Source organism: Alosa alosa, chromosome 19 (assembly GCF_017589495.1).
Source record: "Alosa alosa isolate M-15738 ecotype Scorff River chromosome 19, AALO_Geno_1.1, whole genome shotgun sequence".
NCBI lineage: Eukaryota > Metazoa > Chordata > Actinopteri > Clupeiformes > Clupeidae > Alosa > Alosa alosa.
Genome location: NC_063207.1, coordinates 7,848,248 through 7,866,113, shown reverse-complemented (window position 1 = coordinate 7,866,113; position 17,866 = coordinate 7,848,248). Strand labels below are relative to the sequence as shown.

The 17,866-nt window shown below is 40.6% G+C and overlaps 3 protein-coding genes across 5 annotated transcripts in view; 2 read left to right on the top strand and 1 right to left on the bottom strand.

Moving 5' to 3' along the window:
* The window catches only part of itsn2b (intersectin 2b), a 46,657-nt gene extending 41,141 nt beyond the window's left edge, over nt 1–5,516 (top strand). The window contains 8 exon segments of the mRNA XM_048270881.1: nt 351–449; nt 703–870; nt 1,344–1,556; nt 1,672–1,793; nt 2,027–2,109; nt 3,119–3,202; nt 3,301–3,474; nt 3,753–5,516. Of these exon segments, the coding sequence (XP_048126838.1) occupies nt 351–449; nt 703–870; nt 1,344–1,556; nt 1,672–1,793; nt 2,027–2,109; nt 3,119–3,202; nt 3,301–3,474; nt 3,753–3,910 (1,101 nt within the window). The 3' untranslated portion in view covers nt 3,911–5,516.
* On the top strand, nt 5,077–8,123 carry pfn4 (profilin family member 4). The gene is made up of 5 exons (XM_048270883.1): nt 5,077–5,148; nt 6,851–7,066; nt 7,287–7,421; nt 7,778–7,883; nt 8,009–8,123. Exons 2-5 carry the CDS (start codon nt 6,950–6,952, stop codon nt 8,035–8,037), a joined length of 387 nt encoding a protein of 128 aa, XP_048126840.1. The 5' UTR covers nt 5,077–5,148; nt 6,851–6,949; the 3' UTR covers nt 8,038–8,123.
* Nucleotides 8,124–9,022: 899 nt separating this feature from the next.
* The window catches only part of lpin1a (lipin 1a), a 33,881-nt gene continuing 25,037 nt past the window's right edge, over nt 9,023–17,866 (bottom strand). For 2 of the 3 annotated variants that reach the window (XM_048227547.1, XM_048227548.1), the window contains exons 12-21: nt 17,783–17,852; nt 16,588–16,680; nt 15,651–15,712; nt 15,274–15,409; nt 14,967–15,115; nt 14,431–14,517; nt 13,220–13,372; nt 12,251–12,365; nt 11,887–11,990; nt 9,023–11,461 (exon numbers count right to left, since the gene is read on the bottom strand). In XM_048227547.1, coding sequence (XP_048083504.1) covers nt 11,302–11,461; nt 11,887–11,990; nt 12,251–12,365; nt 13,220–13,372; nt 14,431–14,517; nt 14,967–15,115; nt 15,274–15,409; nt 15,651–15,712; nt 16,588–16,680; nt 17,783–17,852 — 1,129 coding nt within the window. In that variant the 3' untranslated portion in view covers nt 9,023–11,301. Of the gene's footprint in view, nt 11,462–11,886; nt 11,991–12,250; nt 12,366–13,219; nt 13,373–13,845; nt 13,893–14,430; nt 14,518–14,966; nt 15,116–15,273; nt 15,410–15,650; nt 15,713–16,587; nt 16,681–17,782; nt 17,853–17,866 lie in introns of those variants that run through there. The other variant, XM_048227549.1, reaches the window with a different exon arrangement.

Genomic DNA, 17,866 nt, shown 5'->3' with positions numbered 1-17,866 from the left:
TTGTATCTTGAATGTTATTCCTATTTTTTGTCGCTTTGGATGAAAGCGTCTGCTAAATTAATAAATGTAAATGTATCTCAGTCATGGATCAGTAGTCTGGACGATCAGCAGTCTTGGCTGCTTTGTTTCCTCAGAATACTAGCTGTTATCGTTTGTGATATGTTGCGTAATGAATGAAGTAGTAATGTGTAATGATGGTACTTAATGCTATATGGTGACCTAACAGCATATTGTTTTAAGGAACTAGCTAGTCTAGTAGACTGAGAAAGTTTAGATGTAGGCAAGTACCAAATCCTCTGACTGGTCTGATCTGAATGAATGGACTAACCCTGGAAAGTTTCCATGTGCAGAAAATCGCCACTGATTACCGCTGCAAGGGGATGCCGTTGTCCAGCTTCCTACTGAAACCCATGCAGAGGATTACCCGCTATCCTCTCCACATCAAGAACGTGAGTGGACTTCATAAAGCCCTCTTCTTGGGGCATTAGCATTAGCATTTCAGTGTTTAGTCTATTTTGTAGGAATCTGTGTTCTTGTTCATGTGTATGTGTGTGTGTGCGCGTGTGTGATTGTGTGTGTGGTTGCTTGTACTGTGTGTGGGTGTTTGTGTGTGTCTTCTTGTGTGATTGTGTGTGTCTGGTTGCTTGTAGGCTACTGTGTGTGTGTGTTGGTTGATCTAAAGTTTCCCTCTCTATTCCCCAGATCCTAGAGAGCACGCCGGATTCTCACACAGACCACATGCATCTACGTGAGTCACTGGAGAAGGCGGAGGAGCTGTGCTCGCAGGTCAACGAGGGCGTCAGGGAGAAGGAGAACTCAGACCGCCTGGAGTGGATCCAGAACCATGTGCAGTGTGAGGTGCAGTTGGAGGTGAGAACCGTTTGACTATTTTTGAATGAGGAAAGAATTCAGTGTTTCCCACAGAATTATATTCCATTTGTGGTGGTTGGTTTGCAGAATTTACTTGAATGCAACAGTTTTTAACAAATTAGCACAGAGTGGTTATGATGCTAACCAGATTTAAGCACAATTTGGTACAACCTGGATAATCATTGTGTGGTGGTCAATGTTGATATTGTGGTGGGCCGCCACTAATAAGTCAATGTACGGGCAACACTGGAATTAGACAGTCACTCAAAAGGAAAGAATACAGAAGTGAAACTGTATTCTTTTTACTATGTTGAGGAAATACCAAAATTGTCATCCAAGTATAATTTACAAATTCTTCTTAAATGTACTTAAATGTATGATGTGCCCATAAGCATCATAGACTCTGTATTTATTTATCTTTATTTACCTATGTTTTCATGTTGTTGTTTCTCTTGTTTCCTTTTTGTCTGTAGAACCTGGTCTTTAACTCCCTGACCAACTGCTTGGGCCCGCGTAAGCTGCTGCACAGTGGCAAACTGTACAAAACCAAGAGCAGTAAGGAGCTGTATGCCTTCCTGTTCACCGACTTCCTGCTGCTTACCCACACCACCAAGCAGTTCTCCTCCTCAGGCGCCGACAAGCTCTTCAGCCCCAAGAGTAACACGCAGTTCAAGATGTACAAGACGGTGAGGACGCATACTCATCATTTGTGTTGATGTTGAATGTTGGCAGAGCGGTGCTTTATCTTGGACGCATACTTATCGTTTGTGTCCATTTCGGCCCTTTTATCTCCTCGTGTAGCCGGTGTTTCTGAACGAGGTCCTGGTAAAGATGCCCTCTGACCCCTCCAGCGACGAGCCCGTCTTCCACATCTCCCACATAGACCGTGTCTACACCCTCAAGACCGAGAACATCAACGAGAGGTAGCGGCCACAAACATAGCGGCCACACACACACACACACACACACACACACACACAGACACACACATACACAGAGACATACACACACACACACACACACACACACACACACACACCATCCAGGATCCGTGTCGTGTTTGGCCACAGTAGCATCATAATATTACTGATGTTTCACTCTGAGGTAACTTGGTACACCTTTAGTGTAACTTGGTTTTGATCCGCTCTTGTCTTAGAACTGCCTGGGTCCAGAAAATCAAAGCTGCCTCTGAGAAGTTCATCGAGACGGAGAAGAAGAGGAGAGAAAGAACTTATCAAGGTGAAGGCCCGGACACCAGTGACCATCTTCAAAATGAGCCCCGGAGGCTTTTAAATCCTTTCAGTGAATTTCCCCTAGGGATCAATAAAGTATATCTATCTATCTATCTCTATCTATCTATCTATCTATCTAGATAGATAGATAGATAGATAGATAGATACTTTATTGATCCTCAAGGGGAAATTCAAGGGTCTCAGTAGCATACAGACATAACACACAACATGCACTTACAGCCGAAATGGTAAACATAAGTGTAAGTATAAACATATAACTAAACTCCACTGTACAATAAAGACAGTAGAAGATAAGACAGATAAGAAAACTAACAAAACTAAATACTAAATACACTATATAAGTTAAATTAAGAAAGTCCAATGTGCTTGAGGGTGATCAAGCATAAGACGCTTGTAGTGACAGGGCCGGGACTGATGAGGTGCTAAAGGGAGTGAGTGTCATGGTGAAGGTGCAAAAAGTAGTCCAACCATAGTCCTTAGTTATGTGTGCCTGGCAAGGTGCTATCACTATCTATCACTAAAAGTAGTTTATCCTAAATTATTGTTTATCTACTGTATTGTCTAACTATTCACAATACTTAACCTGATACTATCTGTCAATTTGATATCATCAATCTCAATCACACAAGATGTTTAGTATTCTTCACCTAACCCAGTGGTGAAGTCTAGTTAGCTGTAGTGGGTATACTGTGATGTAGTCTTGTTAGCTGTAGTGGATACTGTGATCAACCCCAAATGTTAATATGTATCCTTGCCTATTTTAAGTGGGTATACTGGCATAGTGATGCTTTTTAAGTGGGTATACTGACATAGTGATGCTTTTTAAGTGGGTATACTGAGATGGTGATGCTTTTTAAGTGGGTATACTGAGATGGCGATGCTTTTTAAGTGGGTATGCTGAGATGGTAATGCTTTTTAAGTGGGTATACTGCGTAGTCCTGCGTATCACATAGACTACACCACTGACCTAACCTGAAGTTTATCATTTCCCTCAGCTCGGTCAGTAAAGGCTACTGGGATTGGCCGTCTGCTTGTGACCATTCTGGAGGCTACCGAACTCAAATCGTCAAAGCCCAACGGTGAGACCTCTAATCTAAATACATACACAGTTTGGGGTTAACCTGTATCTTTGGTCTGTCTAGCCTTTACTGATGTCTTTAACTCTGTGTGGCTACAGGGAAGAGCAACCCTTACTGTGAGGTTACCATGGGAGCTCAGTGTTACACCTCTAGAACCCTCAACGAAACCGTTAACCCCAAATGGAACTTCAACTGCCAGTTCCACATCAAGGATGTGTATCAGGATGTCTTATGCATTACCATTTTTGAAAGGGAACAGTTTTCTCCTGATGGTAAGTGTATGAAGAGAACTGTTGGTGATCAAGTTCTAATTATTCAGTACTCTTAACAGTTTCCTCATTGCACTTGTTATTTTATAAGACCACTGAAGCAACAGACAAGAACTTCCCAAGTGTCTCCCTGGAATATTTTTCTTACATTCACTTACATTCACATACACTCAAGTGAATAAATAAAACAAATGTTTGCAATACATGTCAAGTCATAGCTTAAATCTGGTATGTTCCAGAAGTTGCATCAGTTGCATGTCCCAATGTGTGTGTTCTCACAGATTTCCTGGGTCGGACCGAGGTACCCGTGGCAACCATAAAGAAGGAACTAGAGAGCAAGGGCCCAACGACGCGGCGACTGCTCCTACACGAGGTTCCCACCGGCGAAGTTTGGGTCCGCCTTGACCTGCAATTGTTTGACCACAAGGCGCACAAATGAGACAGACAGACACACACACACACACACACACACACACACTTTCAGCGTGAGGTGCCCACCGGGAAAGTTTGGGTCCACCTCGACGTGCATCTGTTTGACCACACACACACACACACACACACACACACACACACACACACACACACAGACACAGATACACACACAGACACAGACACACACACACACTCACACATTCATATTCACATACACAAACGCAAACACCACTAGTACTACTGAATCATTCAGATCTTCCACACATCACCAGGCCTTACCGAGAGACAGAAAGAGCAAGAAGCCCTTAACTACTGTGGAGAACACTACTGGATGGATGGATGGAAGCATGAACAGAGTGATGAATGGATGACTGTCTTTCAGCCATGATGCTGAGCGTCTATGCACTCTGTCGACATGCAGACATGTGACTGTTGCCAAGTGTTGTAAATGGTAGCCATTTTAGTTGTTGTTATTTTTATTATTATTATTACTATTATTATTATTATTATTATTTTTACTCTCAAGTACTATGAGGTGTCAGTCACCATGGAGATAGTTTACCACTGGATCTGGAAATATCTCAGGATCGCTCCAAGTGTTCTTCCTTCACTCTCTGTCAGAGGTCGTCTTTGTTTAATTTTCCTCTCTCATGTGCCTTTTCTGACTGGAAAGGATGTTTTTGTTTGTAGACAGGAACTTGGTTTGTAGTAACACTTTATTGGGGGTTTTAAAGTGTTCTGGGCTGCTTGATTGCTGCTTTTTGTTTGTTTGTATGTTGTCTTCATTTTATGTGTTTTTTAAGATGTAACTCCATCTGCAGCACTCTCCGTACTTACACACCAATCACACCATGTTCACTCCCAGAAATAGATCTGGCATCCAAGGACTATCTAACGAATACTGTAGAACATTCAGAAACACTTCAGTTATACCTTTTCTCCTCCCATGAGCTTTGGAGGACAGCTTTTCCAGATGCTTCTGTTGGATTTGATTTTACTGTCGGTACAAAAGAAGAGGTGATGACTTCTCATTGGTCAAGAAGATCACTGTGGATTGGTGCGCTGGGCAAAATTGTATTTATTTTTTTAATTTAAGCGATTTTGACTATCCGCGGGTTTTAAACAGCCTGCCATAGCAGAGCCGGGATCTCCCTCCTAGAGGATAACTGGCTGTGGCTGTGGACCAGATACGTCCCCTGATCTGGTTTTGGCGCGGCTCTCGTCCAGATCAGGGTCAGTCAGATGGTATGTGGGATTGAGGTCTAACTGTTATAAATCTAAGTAGTGCCTGTGTATGATTGACTTAAGTTGAATGGAGTTTTCTTTTTCTGTAGAGAGATGACCAAGTCCCTGAGCGTAAATATTACTGCATAAAGATTATTAAACACAATTCTTTGTGTTTATATTCCTTTGAACTTAAATGCCATGTGTTGTATGTAAGATATTTTATTGTTTTCCTTTTTAAGGTGGTAAACCTGACTTGATTGTAGGCCAGCCACTGTGTTAACATAATAGGTTGATTGAGCAGCAGTGTCTGCGTCATGAGATGAGGGTGCCCAAACCAAGCATGACACAACTGGGCTTTCAGCAAAAATAAAATAATTACAAACATTTTCCTCCTCTCAAACATTTTGTCTGCCTTCGCTGTGAGCCATAGAAAATAAGTGAAATATACGACGGAGTATTAGGGCCACACATGAAGGAATATTTTTGCCATGACGAGATTAAACTCGACATTTCGAGAATAAAGTTGAAATGTAATGTCGACTTTAATCTCAAAGTATCGACTTTAATGTCGACATTAAACTCGACATTTCGAGAATAAAGTTGAAATATCATTTCTACTTTAATCTCAACGTGTCGACTTTAAAGTCGACATGCTGACATTAAACTCGAAATAAAGTTTAAACATAGACTACAGCTTAAGCTATGTAGCCTACATGTTATTGTAGGTTTATTTCAGATAGATTGCAGATATTCAGATAGATTGCGTCTTCTCATTGCCGTCATCGTGAAGCGCTGTATCTCGCGGTTATACCATGTACCATTATATAGCTAGAATAATACATGTTTCCAATCATATAATGTTTCTATAGTAGGCTACATTTCACTCTGTTTTACGTGGGTGAGGCCACCGCACATCCAAATAACTGCCCTCATGACCCACGTACAGGCCTCCATAGGTTAACATGGCAAAACTATTTTTTCCAAAACTGCTTTTCCATGACTCACCTGCAATGCATATAGGAGGCTATAAACACAGATATGTATAAGTATATAGGCCTATACTCTTTTGATCCCGTGAGGGAATATGTGTGCATTTACTTAGAATACATGGGGTTGCCTGGTCGGGATGACAGCTTTATTCGTCTCTCCATAGACATGTAGCAGTTGACAAACAAACATGCAATGTGAAAGTCTGGGATTGGGGAGCACTTAGTATACCTAGTCTAGTGCATAAGCATGAAGTTGAACCTTAGATGAAAAACACTATTTAATAATAGGCCTACAATAAATAAATAAACGCATTTGGCTTTTGGAAAGCATTTGGCTGAGCAACGGATATTATGTTCTATGTTTTGGCATTTGGAAAGCATTTGGCTGAGCAACGGATATTATGTTCTATGTTTTGTCCACATGATAGGCCTAGGCCTATATCTATTGTTGCACTCGAAGAAAACTGCAATGTTTCATTCGTCCTCCCTTTCAATCGTCCCGAGCGGTCGTTCTCTCTCCAAACTAACTTTATTCTCAAAATGTTGAGTTTAATGTCGACACGTCGAGATTAAAGTCGACATGATATTTCAACTTTATTCTCGAAATGTCGAGTTTAATGTCGACATGTCGAGTTTAATCTCGCCATGGCAAAACATATTTTTTTTCTTCATGTGTGGCCCTAATACTCCGTCGTAGAAATAGGCTACCTTCACAAGCTACTGTGGTGCAGGTTATTGTGTTCTCCCAGATGACATCACCATCCTCCCCCGCTGAGCGTTGCTAAGGACGCCACGTGCTGACTTCCGTAAACATACAGGATGAAAACATCATGAATCAGTTTCAACATCTCATCAATGATTGCCTGATTGATACAAGACACGTAGAACAGGCGGCAGTAGTGGTGACAAAAACCGCCACTATCACTGCAGCAACCACACGATTTAACGTAAGTCTGACTGTTCATACAGATGACACCAATGAGGGAGATGACTGACGTTTTAAAGTCAGTTGAACAAAATAATTAGTGTAAGATAGTGTAAGCCTTCACACTAGTTTTGATGTAGCCTAGTCCACTTGTGCTTGTAGATCCTTATTTATTTCATAGACAGTTTATCTCCACCCAAGACGTATGTCATAGCCTAGTGCTATTTTTTTCCGTGTTGTAGATCTCTCCGCAACAAGCTCAAATGTTTGTGGACGCTTTCAAACATTTGATGTCTACGAGAGGGCATGGATTCTTCTTTCAAGAGAGGTTATACACTTGTGTCCGGGCTGACAAGAACTCAGTTTACTCTAAATGTGTATGTGTTTCTCATTCTACCACATACTGTAATGCTTGTAGCAGCTTTTATTTATTTCACACCCTACATGTTCCTGCTGTAATCAACAACTATGCTACTGTAAACATAACTCATTCATTTTGCCACATTTGCTGCAGAACTGAATCGTGGGTGCATGCGCACCCTGTTGAAATGGGCCTAAGTTAACCCTATGCTTAAATACATACTGTATTTTTTTCTATAGACTAGGTAAAATATAGGCTACAGTAGACGTAGGTTTCAGATCCCAGATCAGAGTGACCCAGAGTTAGAAATAAATGTGAAGGTTTAGTTTGGTGAATGTTGAGAGGTTGTCGCTGCTTTTGTCTTTTCCTCAGGGAGGGCATGGCTTGCTACTGGTAAAGACAGCTCTGTACATCATTGTGGCCACATACAACGAAAACATGTACCCCAGTGTGTGCGTGGAGGCTGTGGAGAAACTGGGTATGTAGAATCACTGCTGCACTATCATGTAGTAGCTGCTTTAACCTCCTTATTGAATCCTAATTCAACTCACTCCCAACACATTAATAGGTAGCCTAATACAGTATATTGTTCATTACTTGCAGCAGAGTATCTGCGAGAGAAGGGAAGGTGAAGATGATAGTGTTCTATGTTCTCCACTGTGACCCTCCATCCTACTCATCCTGTGCAATGTGGGAGGGATAAACGACAGTATACCAACCGTTGATACTGTTTTCTTTTTGTAATATTGTTGTACAGGGGTTCATTGTGTTATTAAGACATACTTAGCTGTGGTTATTTGTTAAATTTCAGCAAAGAAAACAACTCACTAACTTTCATATTAAAAGTAATTGAATAATCAGATGGGACCGTCATGACCTCAAACTCATCACTCTGGGCTAAAACATGTGTCCAATAAATATTTTACATGTATAAATACTAGGGCTGTCAAAATAACTGATTAATTTCGATTAATGAATTTGAGAAAAAATAACTGATTAAAAAAAATAGTGCAGATTAATCGATTCCGTGTGACCTTTGACCCTGAGCCGTTCTAGTCAGTAAAAATTAGACTGTAAAATGAAGGAGAGAGAAGAAAACGTGCTGCCTGGATCATTGATTGGAACATTTACTTTTAAAAAATGGCTTGATGGTGTTGATAAAAATAAAGTCCTTTGCAATGTCTGCTGCAAGGAATTTGCATATCACCGGAGTTCATCAACTCTATAGTCGCACATCAATGCAAAGAAATACGTGTTGACATTGAGGGGAGTGTTGCCTTGTATGTGAAAAAAAAACTTCATATTATGGCCATTATTTGAACAGTGAAAATACTATTTTATTTTAATACTAGTTTTTGAACTTTAATGTCACTAATGCTGATTATTCAATGATTCATTTGAATTTAAATATTTAAAATACTTTTACAGCAAAAATGATATATGCAATTAATTTAGATTAATTAATCACAGAGTATGTAATTAATTAGATTAATTTTTTTAATCGATTGACAGCCCTAATAAATACAATATAAATGTCTTACATTCTGTATGTAATCATGATATTTTTAATGATTCACCTCATATTTACTATTGACATACAAACAACATATCACAGCATTGCAGTCCATTGGTTTTGCATTTATTGAAAGTAATATACAGATTTTTAAATTTGATTTTACCTCTATGCATTTGAAGGACAAACAATGACATAATGTCAGCCAAAACTAAGGCAACAAGATCTTTCACAGAAAGAATACCGATACCACAACATATACAGACAGACTGGAAAGTGATGGCAGTTGACTGTGCACAAACACATAAATAAAATAAGGAGATGACTTGCTACCACAGTAATGCTTCTCATGTCAGAATCTGAAACTGATACTGTATCAAAATATAGGTTTCATGAAAAAGAACTTGGATCTTCTACAGAGAGTGCACTGCAGTTAAAAGATGAAAATACTGTTAGGTGTAGCACATTAGCAATCTGCAGTTTAAGTTAACTCACAGTGGTATGGTATTTAGTGGTCAACAATGTCATAATTATAAAAATAACATCAACAACAGTTATTTTCCTTGTGTTCAACACCTCCCCCACAAACAGTGTAAAGGTGACAAATTGCATTTTATGTTGCATACATCAAATTCATATGAATCTTATTTCCTCCATAAACACACAACAAGCATAATGACATTTCTCGACAGACAACGACCCTGGCAACGCCTATAGTCAACTTCAGGGGTTTACAGGTTTTACCCAGCCCATGTTTCACTTGGCTACATCCTGTGGATCACATCACATAATCATATCAAACGATACACTGTGACAACAACAACAAAAACAATCTCCTGCAGGAGTCAGTGAGAACCACTGGCTGCTTAACATCCACAATGCCTGTCAGCTTCAGTCACAGTAAGACACACACACACACACACACTGACTGCACCTGCAACACAGGCAGGCACATCCCTCTCTATCCTCAACACATATTTACTATTTACACACCTCGTCTGAACATAAACACCAACGATAAACAATCCCCTGACCCTACGCAGCTCGTCAGGCTACCTTGGCACCCATTCAGTGACACCGACAACTTACAATATTCATGCTGGATTTTTTTTTTTTTTTTTATGTAGGCCTACCCTTTGAAATTATGGTCACCTGATAAATTATGCATGATGATCTTTTATAAATCTCAAAAAGGTATTTAACTTTAGAAATAACTTCAATGAAAATATTACAAAGCCTGTTTTTTTCTAAGTCATCACAGAGTAGCTCAGTAAAGTTCCAAATGAAAACAGATGGAATTGTGGGACACCGTGTGAATCGTAGAGGCACACCCTGAGTTTCCCTTGCATTGTCTGGTGTTAATATTTAACCAGCTATTAAAGTATGCATTGACTTTGTAAATGAATAACAACATGTACATTCCAAAACCCTCTTACAAATAAGGTTATGTCATCAGTTGTTGATCAGTAACCGTGTAAATATGATCTTTAAAATTTTAAATATGAGCTTTAAAACACTGAGTTCAGAATATGATAAGGAAAAAAACAGAAACATCAGCTATCAGAGGAATGCTACTATAGAGTGGTAAAACTATACAAAAGGTCAAATGGCGTTTGGATAAGTGCATGCTATATAAAGGGAGCTTTTAGAAATCCAACAACAAAAAGTACCATCTGTCCACAGTGCTTTTATCAAAGGATTTTTTTGCCCTGCACTGACTCCACTCAGTGTTTAAAGTGGGATTATTGGAAGTTGACTGTACTATTTTTTTTCATGTGAAATTTAGATGTACATTTTCTTTATAAGTGCACAACAAACTGTTTGATGGTTTTATGATATATGGCAATGGTCTTGGTGCAAACTGGTAGCGAAATATGGTACTGGTAGCAAACAATATGTATTTTCAGGTATATCAGTGCTTTCTTTGTTGGCAATATTAAAAATATGGTTTATTTTTATTCATATATAATTTAATAATTATTTTTATTTTAGGTTTACTTGATGATTGTTTTTGTGGAATTATAATATTTGCACAAGGTAATCTTGCACTGAGGTTATTATTAATATATGTTTTTATGTTAGTTTCAGGACCAGAAATGTAGAAAAGATTTACAAACAAATAAATAACATGATCACATAAACATGTAGAAATGTCAAAGCTTAATTTGTTTTTTGTTAAAAGGCGCCCCGATGCTTGTGCGTAGAGGTACTGGTATGGTATTGCAAAGCTTCTTCTACAAAGCTTGTTCTGTACTCTTCTTTACTGTATATGTACATTACTATGTGTGTGTGTGTGTGTGTGTGTGTGTGTGTGTGTGTGTGTGTGTGTGTGTGTGTATGTGTGTGTATGTGTGTGAAAGCGAGAGACTAAGCGTCCCTCTTCTCAGCTCTTCTCCGCTTCCTTGTCTTCGGGTTCCACCTCAGGCAGCTGGTCTCTCCAGTAGGTGAACTGGCTGTAGGTGTCCGAACAGGGGAAATCCGACGTGTTCCCCCGGATCATCAGCGGGAATACATGGTCCACCACCTCACACAGGCGCCCGTATCTGCACACAGTACAGCAGTAGAGGTCACTTCACCACAGTCCAACAACAGATGTGAGACTCATGGGCAATTTGTCACACAGATCTCTGTTTCTTGAGGTCACCGAGTACTGTCGGTACAAAAAAAACGAATCGGTGCTACCTAACTTGAGTTGCTGCAGCTAACAGCTAGAGCGGCCAGGCAGCTCAAATGGAATATAAATGGAGTATAATGCTACACTATGGGGGCATGATTTTAAAAAGTCACTTTCATTTATAAAGTACTTAAAAAAAGTTCTTTCCAATCAAGATAAACATATTGACAAAACCACTACATGACTTAAAGAATTAGTTAAAAAGTGAAGAGTGAAATGAGTATGTGAAAGTGAACACACTCTTGGATGTAATAACACTGAGGTGTAGTGAGGTCTCAGTCTCGGGCCACTTACGATGAGATGTTGGTCTTGGCATGCTCCTGGATCAGCTCTCCCTTTGGATTCACTGTGAATATTCTATTCAATGGCACTCCAACTTCCTTATAGGAATATACATCCTAAAGATGGGTATAAATTGTACATTAATACACAGGAATAGATGTTTCCAAAATCCAAGGTAAAAACATTTTCAGAAGCCCCTACCCAGATTAATTAAAAAAAAGCACGCTAACCACCAATCTGCCAACCAATGGTCACAAATACAACAGAGAACAGTATATTTCAATGTACTGTACCATATGCCATACCATATACAGTATTATAATTCAATACTGACTGAGGGGATCGTAATCTCTTTTCAAATGTTTTTTTTTCATACCGTGGGCCTGTTTCCAAAAGCAGCGTAGAAGGGCTCTGTGTTTGGGTAGAACAGGTGTTTGATGTCGGTCAGACACTCAATTTTGAACTTCTCCGGTTTCTTCTCGATCACCTCCCTAATACAAAAAAAAGAAGGTGACCCATCACGCGTCACTGGACATTTAGACCAGTGTGTTTTGTTAATGGTTTACATATTCCAGTGAGTGTTTATCTTTGGTTAATGTTCATGAACGTTGCTTTGTTGATACTGAGGTGCACAAAGTATTGTGATAATACAGTAGACGACATCTCCATGGGGGTTTGGAGATGGAACCTCACATGCTTCTCATCGACAATTATAGTGGCCATAGTGGCAAAATATACAATAACTAGGAAAGTACACACTAACCTATAGTTAACCTTAGTGAGTAGTGTATTGTATTGGTATGCAATGTCTGTATTTCCTAGGGTAAGGCAGATCCTTTTAGAGGTTAGGTAGATCCTTTTACCTTAAACAGAGTGATATACTTTTACTTTAACATTAGTGGAGTCGTGACTCATAACTTAGATAGATAGATAGATAGATAGATACTTTATTGATCCTCAAGGGGAAATTCAAGACTTAAACCTTTGTGGAGTGGTAGAACATGATGTTAACCTTTGTAGGCAGGTGTATTAAAGGAATACGCCAACTATTAGGGAGCTACAGTATAGACTAACTGGTGTAACCCACTTACTGTGAATTATGCTAAACTAGGCTAAGAGTGTCACACACAGAAGAGAAGGGATGTATGGTATTCTCTTATCTAACTCTGAGACAGACGGCAAATTTCCCAAAAGTTGACGTTCCTTTAAGTGAGTAGTGGAGTGCTATGGGAATTCACCACATAACTTAAACCTTTGTGGAGTTGTATACAATGTTAATCTTTGTGGGCAGGTGTATTAAGTGTGTGATTGTAGGCTAGTGGTTGACTTTGGGCTGGTGTGTTACCTGTGCAAGGCGGAGAAGAGGCTGCTGGGACTGAGCAGCACTGGTCCCTGCGGTAGCATGGTGCCCCTCTCGTTCACCCAGTGCAGGTACCCACGAGTCATGCCCGCCATGCCAATCGCACGCGCCGAGCAGTACATAAACTTGTAGCCATTCCTGTGGTACACAGAGATGCATACTGCCGTTACATTGGAAAAACACTGGAAAATATCATATAAATACATACACTCAGTATACTGTCTATACAGTGTATACCACTGTACCTCAATTGCCAACGCATTTAAACTTTGAATGAATTTCCCATTAAAGGTATAAGTATAAGTATATATACTCTTTTGAGCCCTGCATTTATCCCAATCCGTGAATTAGTGAAACACACACAGCACACAGTGAGGTGAAGCACACACTAATCCCGGCGCAGTGAGCTGCCTGCATCAACAGCGGCGCTCGGGGAGCAGTGAGGGTTAGGTGCCTTGCTCAAGAGCACTTCAGCCGTGCCTACTGGTTGGGGTTCAAACCGGCAACTCTCCGGTTACAGGTCCAAAGTGCTAACCAGTAGGCCACGGCTGCCCAGGTGCTTTAAGCGATGCCATGCGTTTTTTAGGCTAAAACATTTTTTTGTCACTTACAGCAAACATCACCTCACCATCCGCTAGATGCCTGTGTCTTGAATACACTGTAAAAAAACGTGATCTCTGTGGACAACCCAGGCTCCAAAAACGGCAACAAAAACAACCTGGGCAAACCTAGCCCATAAAAACATAATAAACTGTTCCAGCAAATCACAGACGAGATGTTCGTTTAGGAGAGTTTCAATTGCGCGGAGGGAGGGGAGGAAGTAGCGAACTAGCTCTCTGTTTTGTTTGAATGTCAACAGAAGTGACATTACCCAGCATCGCTTAAAGCACCTTTAACATAACATACTTATCGTACCTGTACTGTACATGTTTGCCATTCAGATACGTGTGTGATAAGCAAGATTATGGTTATGGTTATGGTTACGCTGTTGTCCAAAGCGACATAGAAATACAAAACAATATAATACTTAAAGTGTCAATTCAATCAATTGCCGAAGGAAATTATAGACATATAGAATATATTAATTCTAACAAGAGCCATGAAATGACAAGGTGTTTGTTCAAATGACAGACATTTTGCTGATTTAAATTATCTCTCTGTGGTAAGAGAAAGTGCCACCCATGTAGGGTACTCACTGGCTGACTTTATGGTAGAGGCGAGCAATCCCCTGATGCGTCCAGTCCTTCCCTAGCGTGGGGAGGATGTGTCCGAGTGTGTCTGACCTGAATGGGTGGAATGGTCACACCAGTCAACAATTAGGCACTCTCATGACGTAGTTACTTGAATTTCCCCTTGGGGATCAATAAAGTATCTATCTATCTATCTATCTATCTATCTATCTATCTATCTATCTGTTACAAACCACAGTTAAAAATAGCTGGCCTTAACAGATGCTCTAACACTCCAGCACAAGTCTCTTAGATAAGATGTTACTGATATTTCATTTAGGACTTTAAAGTTTTAGTCCAGTCAACAGAAAAATGCAGATGATTAGTACATTGTACAACAATGATTTTTTAGGGAAATTAAGTACGAATTTTCAGTGGATATAGAGGTCTTCGTAGGCCTTGATAATATGCTATAGCCTCTGAAAATCCTTTTGATGACAAACATAAAATATAATATGATATTTATAATTGGCTCCAGTGTGGCTCAGGTGAGTGCCTGTCACCTGGTGATGGTGCCGTCGATGTCGGAGATGACAATCTTGTCGTCCCAGTTCCACAGGTAGATGGTGCCCTCACAACGGCAGGTGCCCTGGTACTGGGTGGTCACGCTGAACACCACATCGTTCGGACCCTCTTTCAGCTGTAGGCTTGTCACACACACACACACACACACACACACACACACACACACACACACACATCTCAGTCAGCCATGAAGGTTAACTAGGCTAAATGGGTCATTATGTAACTGCTATCTTGCATATGAGCAGCAGTGTATGTGTGTGTGTGTGTGTGAGGCGTTGGACTCACCAGCTGCTCAGAGGACAAACGGAGCGTCTTCCGGTACCAGATGCTGCTCGGGGTCAGTGGCGGGTCATCTCGAGACGAACTCGAGCCGATGCGGGCGGTCTGGTTGTCCTCGTCACTTGAGGAATCGTCCTTCATTCTAAACGCACCAATGAGACGCCCACATTCACTGCAGTGCTTATTTAAAGAGTGCTCTTTGCTTGAGAATGTATGAACTTGTCAATGATGAGAAGTATTCTAAAAGCATGTCAGAGAAATGCATATTAAATATAGATTATAATAGAGGGTACAGTCACAGTGTTTGGAAGTTAGCATGTCAGAAAAATGCATGACATTAAATATACATTCTAATAGAGGGTACACATTGTTTGGAAAGTTACCTGAGAGAGTCGGCCTGTGCGGACTGGCTGCCTTCGTCAGCTCCCATTTCTGATGTGGATTCCTAGAGAATCAGAACAGTAACAGTAATGATGATTCTAATGATCTGATTCTTCTTCATAATAATAATAATCATAATAATAATACATTGTATTTATAAATGCCTTTCAAGTCACCCAAAGACAATTAATTATGATTCTTCTGATGCATCAATAGACCAACACCAGAGTATAATGCTGCTTTCACCTTCCCACCTTGTTTTAAAAGTAAAAGTCCAAGTTAATGGATTTCACAGCAAACCATTACAGCTCTAGAGGCCAGAGGGCACTGATGTGTGAAGTGTGTGATTAAACCTCTCTGTCCAAACCTTTCTACCCTCTCCAGGGGCATATTAGCATCTGACCACAGCACCTGTGAGTTTCAGGCTCCCTGCTGACCACAGCACCTGTGAGTTTCAGGCTCCCTGCTAGCCTGCTCCTCTCTCAAGCCCACAGATGTACTGTAGGCTGCCCCCTAAGATTGCTCCTCTAGGACAGTGAACTAAATATCTTTGTCATGTGGACAAAACAAGGCATTTGAGGACATAATCTTGGGCTTTTGGAAACACTGTTAGACATTATTTTGTATTATTGATCAAACAACCAATTGATTAACACTACAACTGCCAAGACAGGTCTTTTGCCTTTTGACCGTTTAAAGAGTGGCATGTATAATGACTTTCTTTAAACAAAAAAAAAACAAAACAGTTCTGCTGGTTGAATATCAAGTTTAAAATGTTCAAAAAGGGTCAAAATTGCCGCTTCGGAAGTTCTAGTAGTTATGAAATTATTGGCGCTTCTAGAGTTAATCGAAAAAAAGAATCGTTCGTTGCAGCCCTAGTCCTAGTACAGGTCACACGTACCAGAGAATGTCTAATAAGTAGACGGGCTCTGCACGTACCGACTTGGAGTTGGAGCTGCGCCCCCTCCATGAGAACCACCAGCGGCCCCCTTTCTTGGGCATCCTCTCCTGGACGATGTTCTCCACCGTGGCCTGGAGTAAAGGCACAGAGGGTCCTGATGCTCAAATGCAAAAACCAAAAACAAAATGGACACGCACACACAAACACACACACACACACACACACACACATACACTCTAACGCAATGGAGGAAGAGGTGGAGGAAAAAAATGTGCACACTGCTATATGGAAAACACAAGAAACGAAGAGAGCAGGAAAGGAGAAGGACTATAAGTAGAAAGCGTGCAGGACATGGGAGTGGCATTCGTGCAGAGACAGACGAGACTGTGCACCTCAGCAGCACACACTGGCTGAGCCCAGAAGACGCTGGGCACACAGTATGAAAAGATGCCCAGGGCCGAGTAGACATAGTGCAGACAGGAGTACTTCAGAAACACAGTGAAATGGGGACAAACAGACAAACAAACAAACAACATCAACAACAACAAGACCATGGGAGGGAGGGAGGGAGGCACAACCAAAGAAAAGTAGAGAGGGGGAGAAACAGAGGGAAGAAGCAAGTTTACTGGACAGTCAGGGGAGGGAGGAGGTCAGTCAGGAGGTCACATGACACTGAGACCAGGGAGCCGAGACAGGGACGCAACACAGTGGACGCTGACTCCACCCAGCAGGTACAGTACTGTTGGATAGGCTTTACTATGTTCATTTATTACTGTGTTATGGGATAGGAATTACCATAATGTTTATGTATTAATGTGTTATGGGATAGAAATTACTGTAATGTTTATGTATTAATGTGTTATGGGATTGGAATTACTGTAATGATTTATTACAGTATTTACTATAATGTTTATATATTACTGCAATACTGGTATACATGTTCACATGCAAAGGCTAATGTTGCAATTAATCAACCAGGAGGTGGCGCTTTAGGACTAAGTGAACAAAAAATAGGTCGGTAGCACTGTCTATGTTTTGAATTTAGAGACAGACCCTGTGGCCTGAATGTACTAATGCAAAGATAACACTGTGAATGAAAGAGTGAGTGAGTGAGTGAGTGAGTGAGAGAATGAGTGTATGAGTGGGTGAGTAAGTGAATAAGTGGGTGAGAGGCCGAGTGAGTGAGAGGTTGAGTGAGTGAGAGAGAGCGAGTGAGTGAGAAGTGTAGTCTACCTTTGGAAGAGGCTTCTGGAAGACCTGCATCGCCAGCAGAATAGGAGAGGCAGTGGCCCAGTTATAATACCTAAAAAAAGGCAT

Bases quoted from the DNA above. Each gene is read 5' to 3' on its own strand.
- pfn4 (XM_048270883.1), top strand. From the start codon at position 6,950: ATGAATCAGTTTCAACATCTCATCAATGATTGCCTGATTGATACAAGA. The intron at 7,422-7,777 runs GTATGTGTTTCT...TCTTTTCCTCAG, and splicing joins ACTCAGTTTACTCTAAATGT to GGAGGGCATGGCTTGCTACT. The intron at 7,884-8,008 runs GTATGTAGAATC...CATTACTTGCAG, and splicing joins GGAGGCTGTGGAGAAACTGG to CAGAGTATCTGCGAGAGAAG.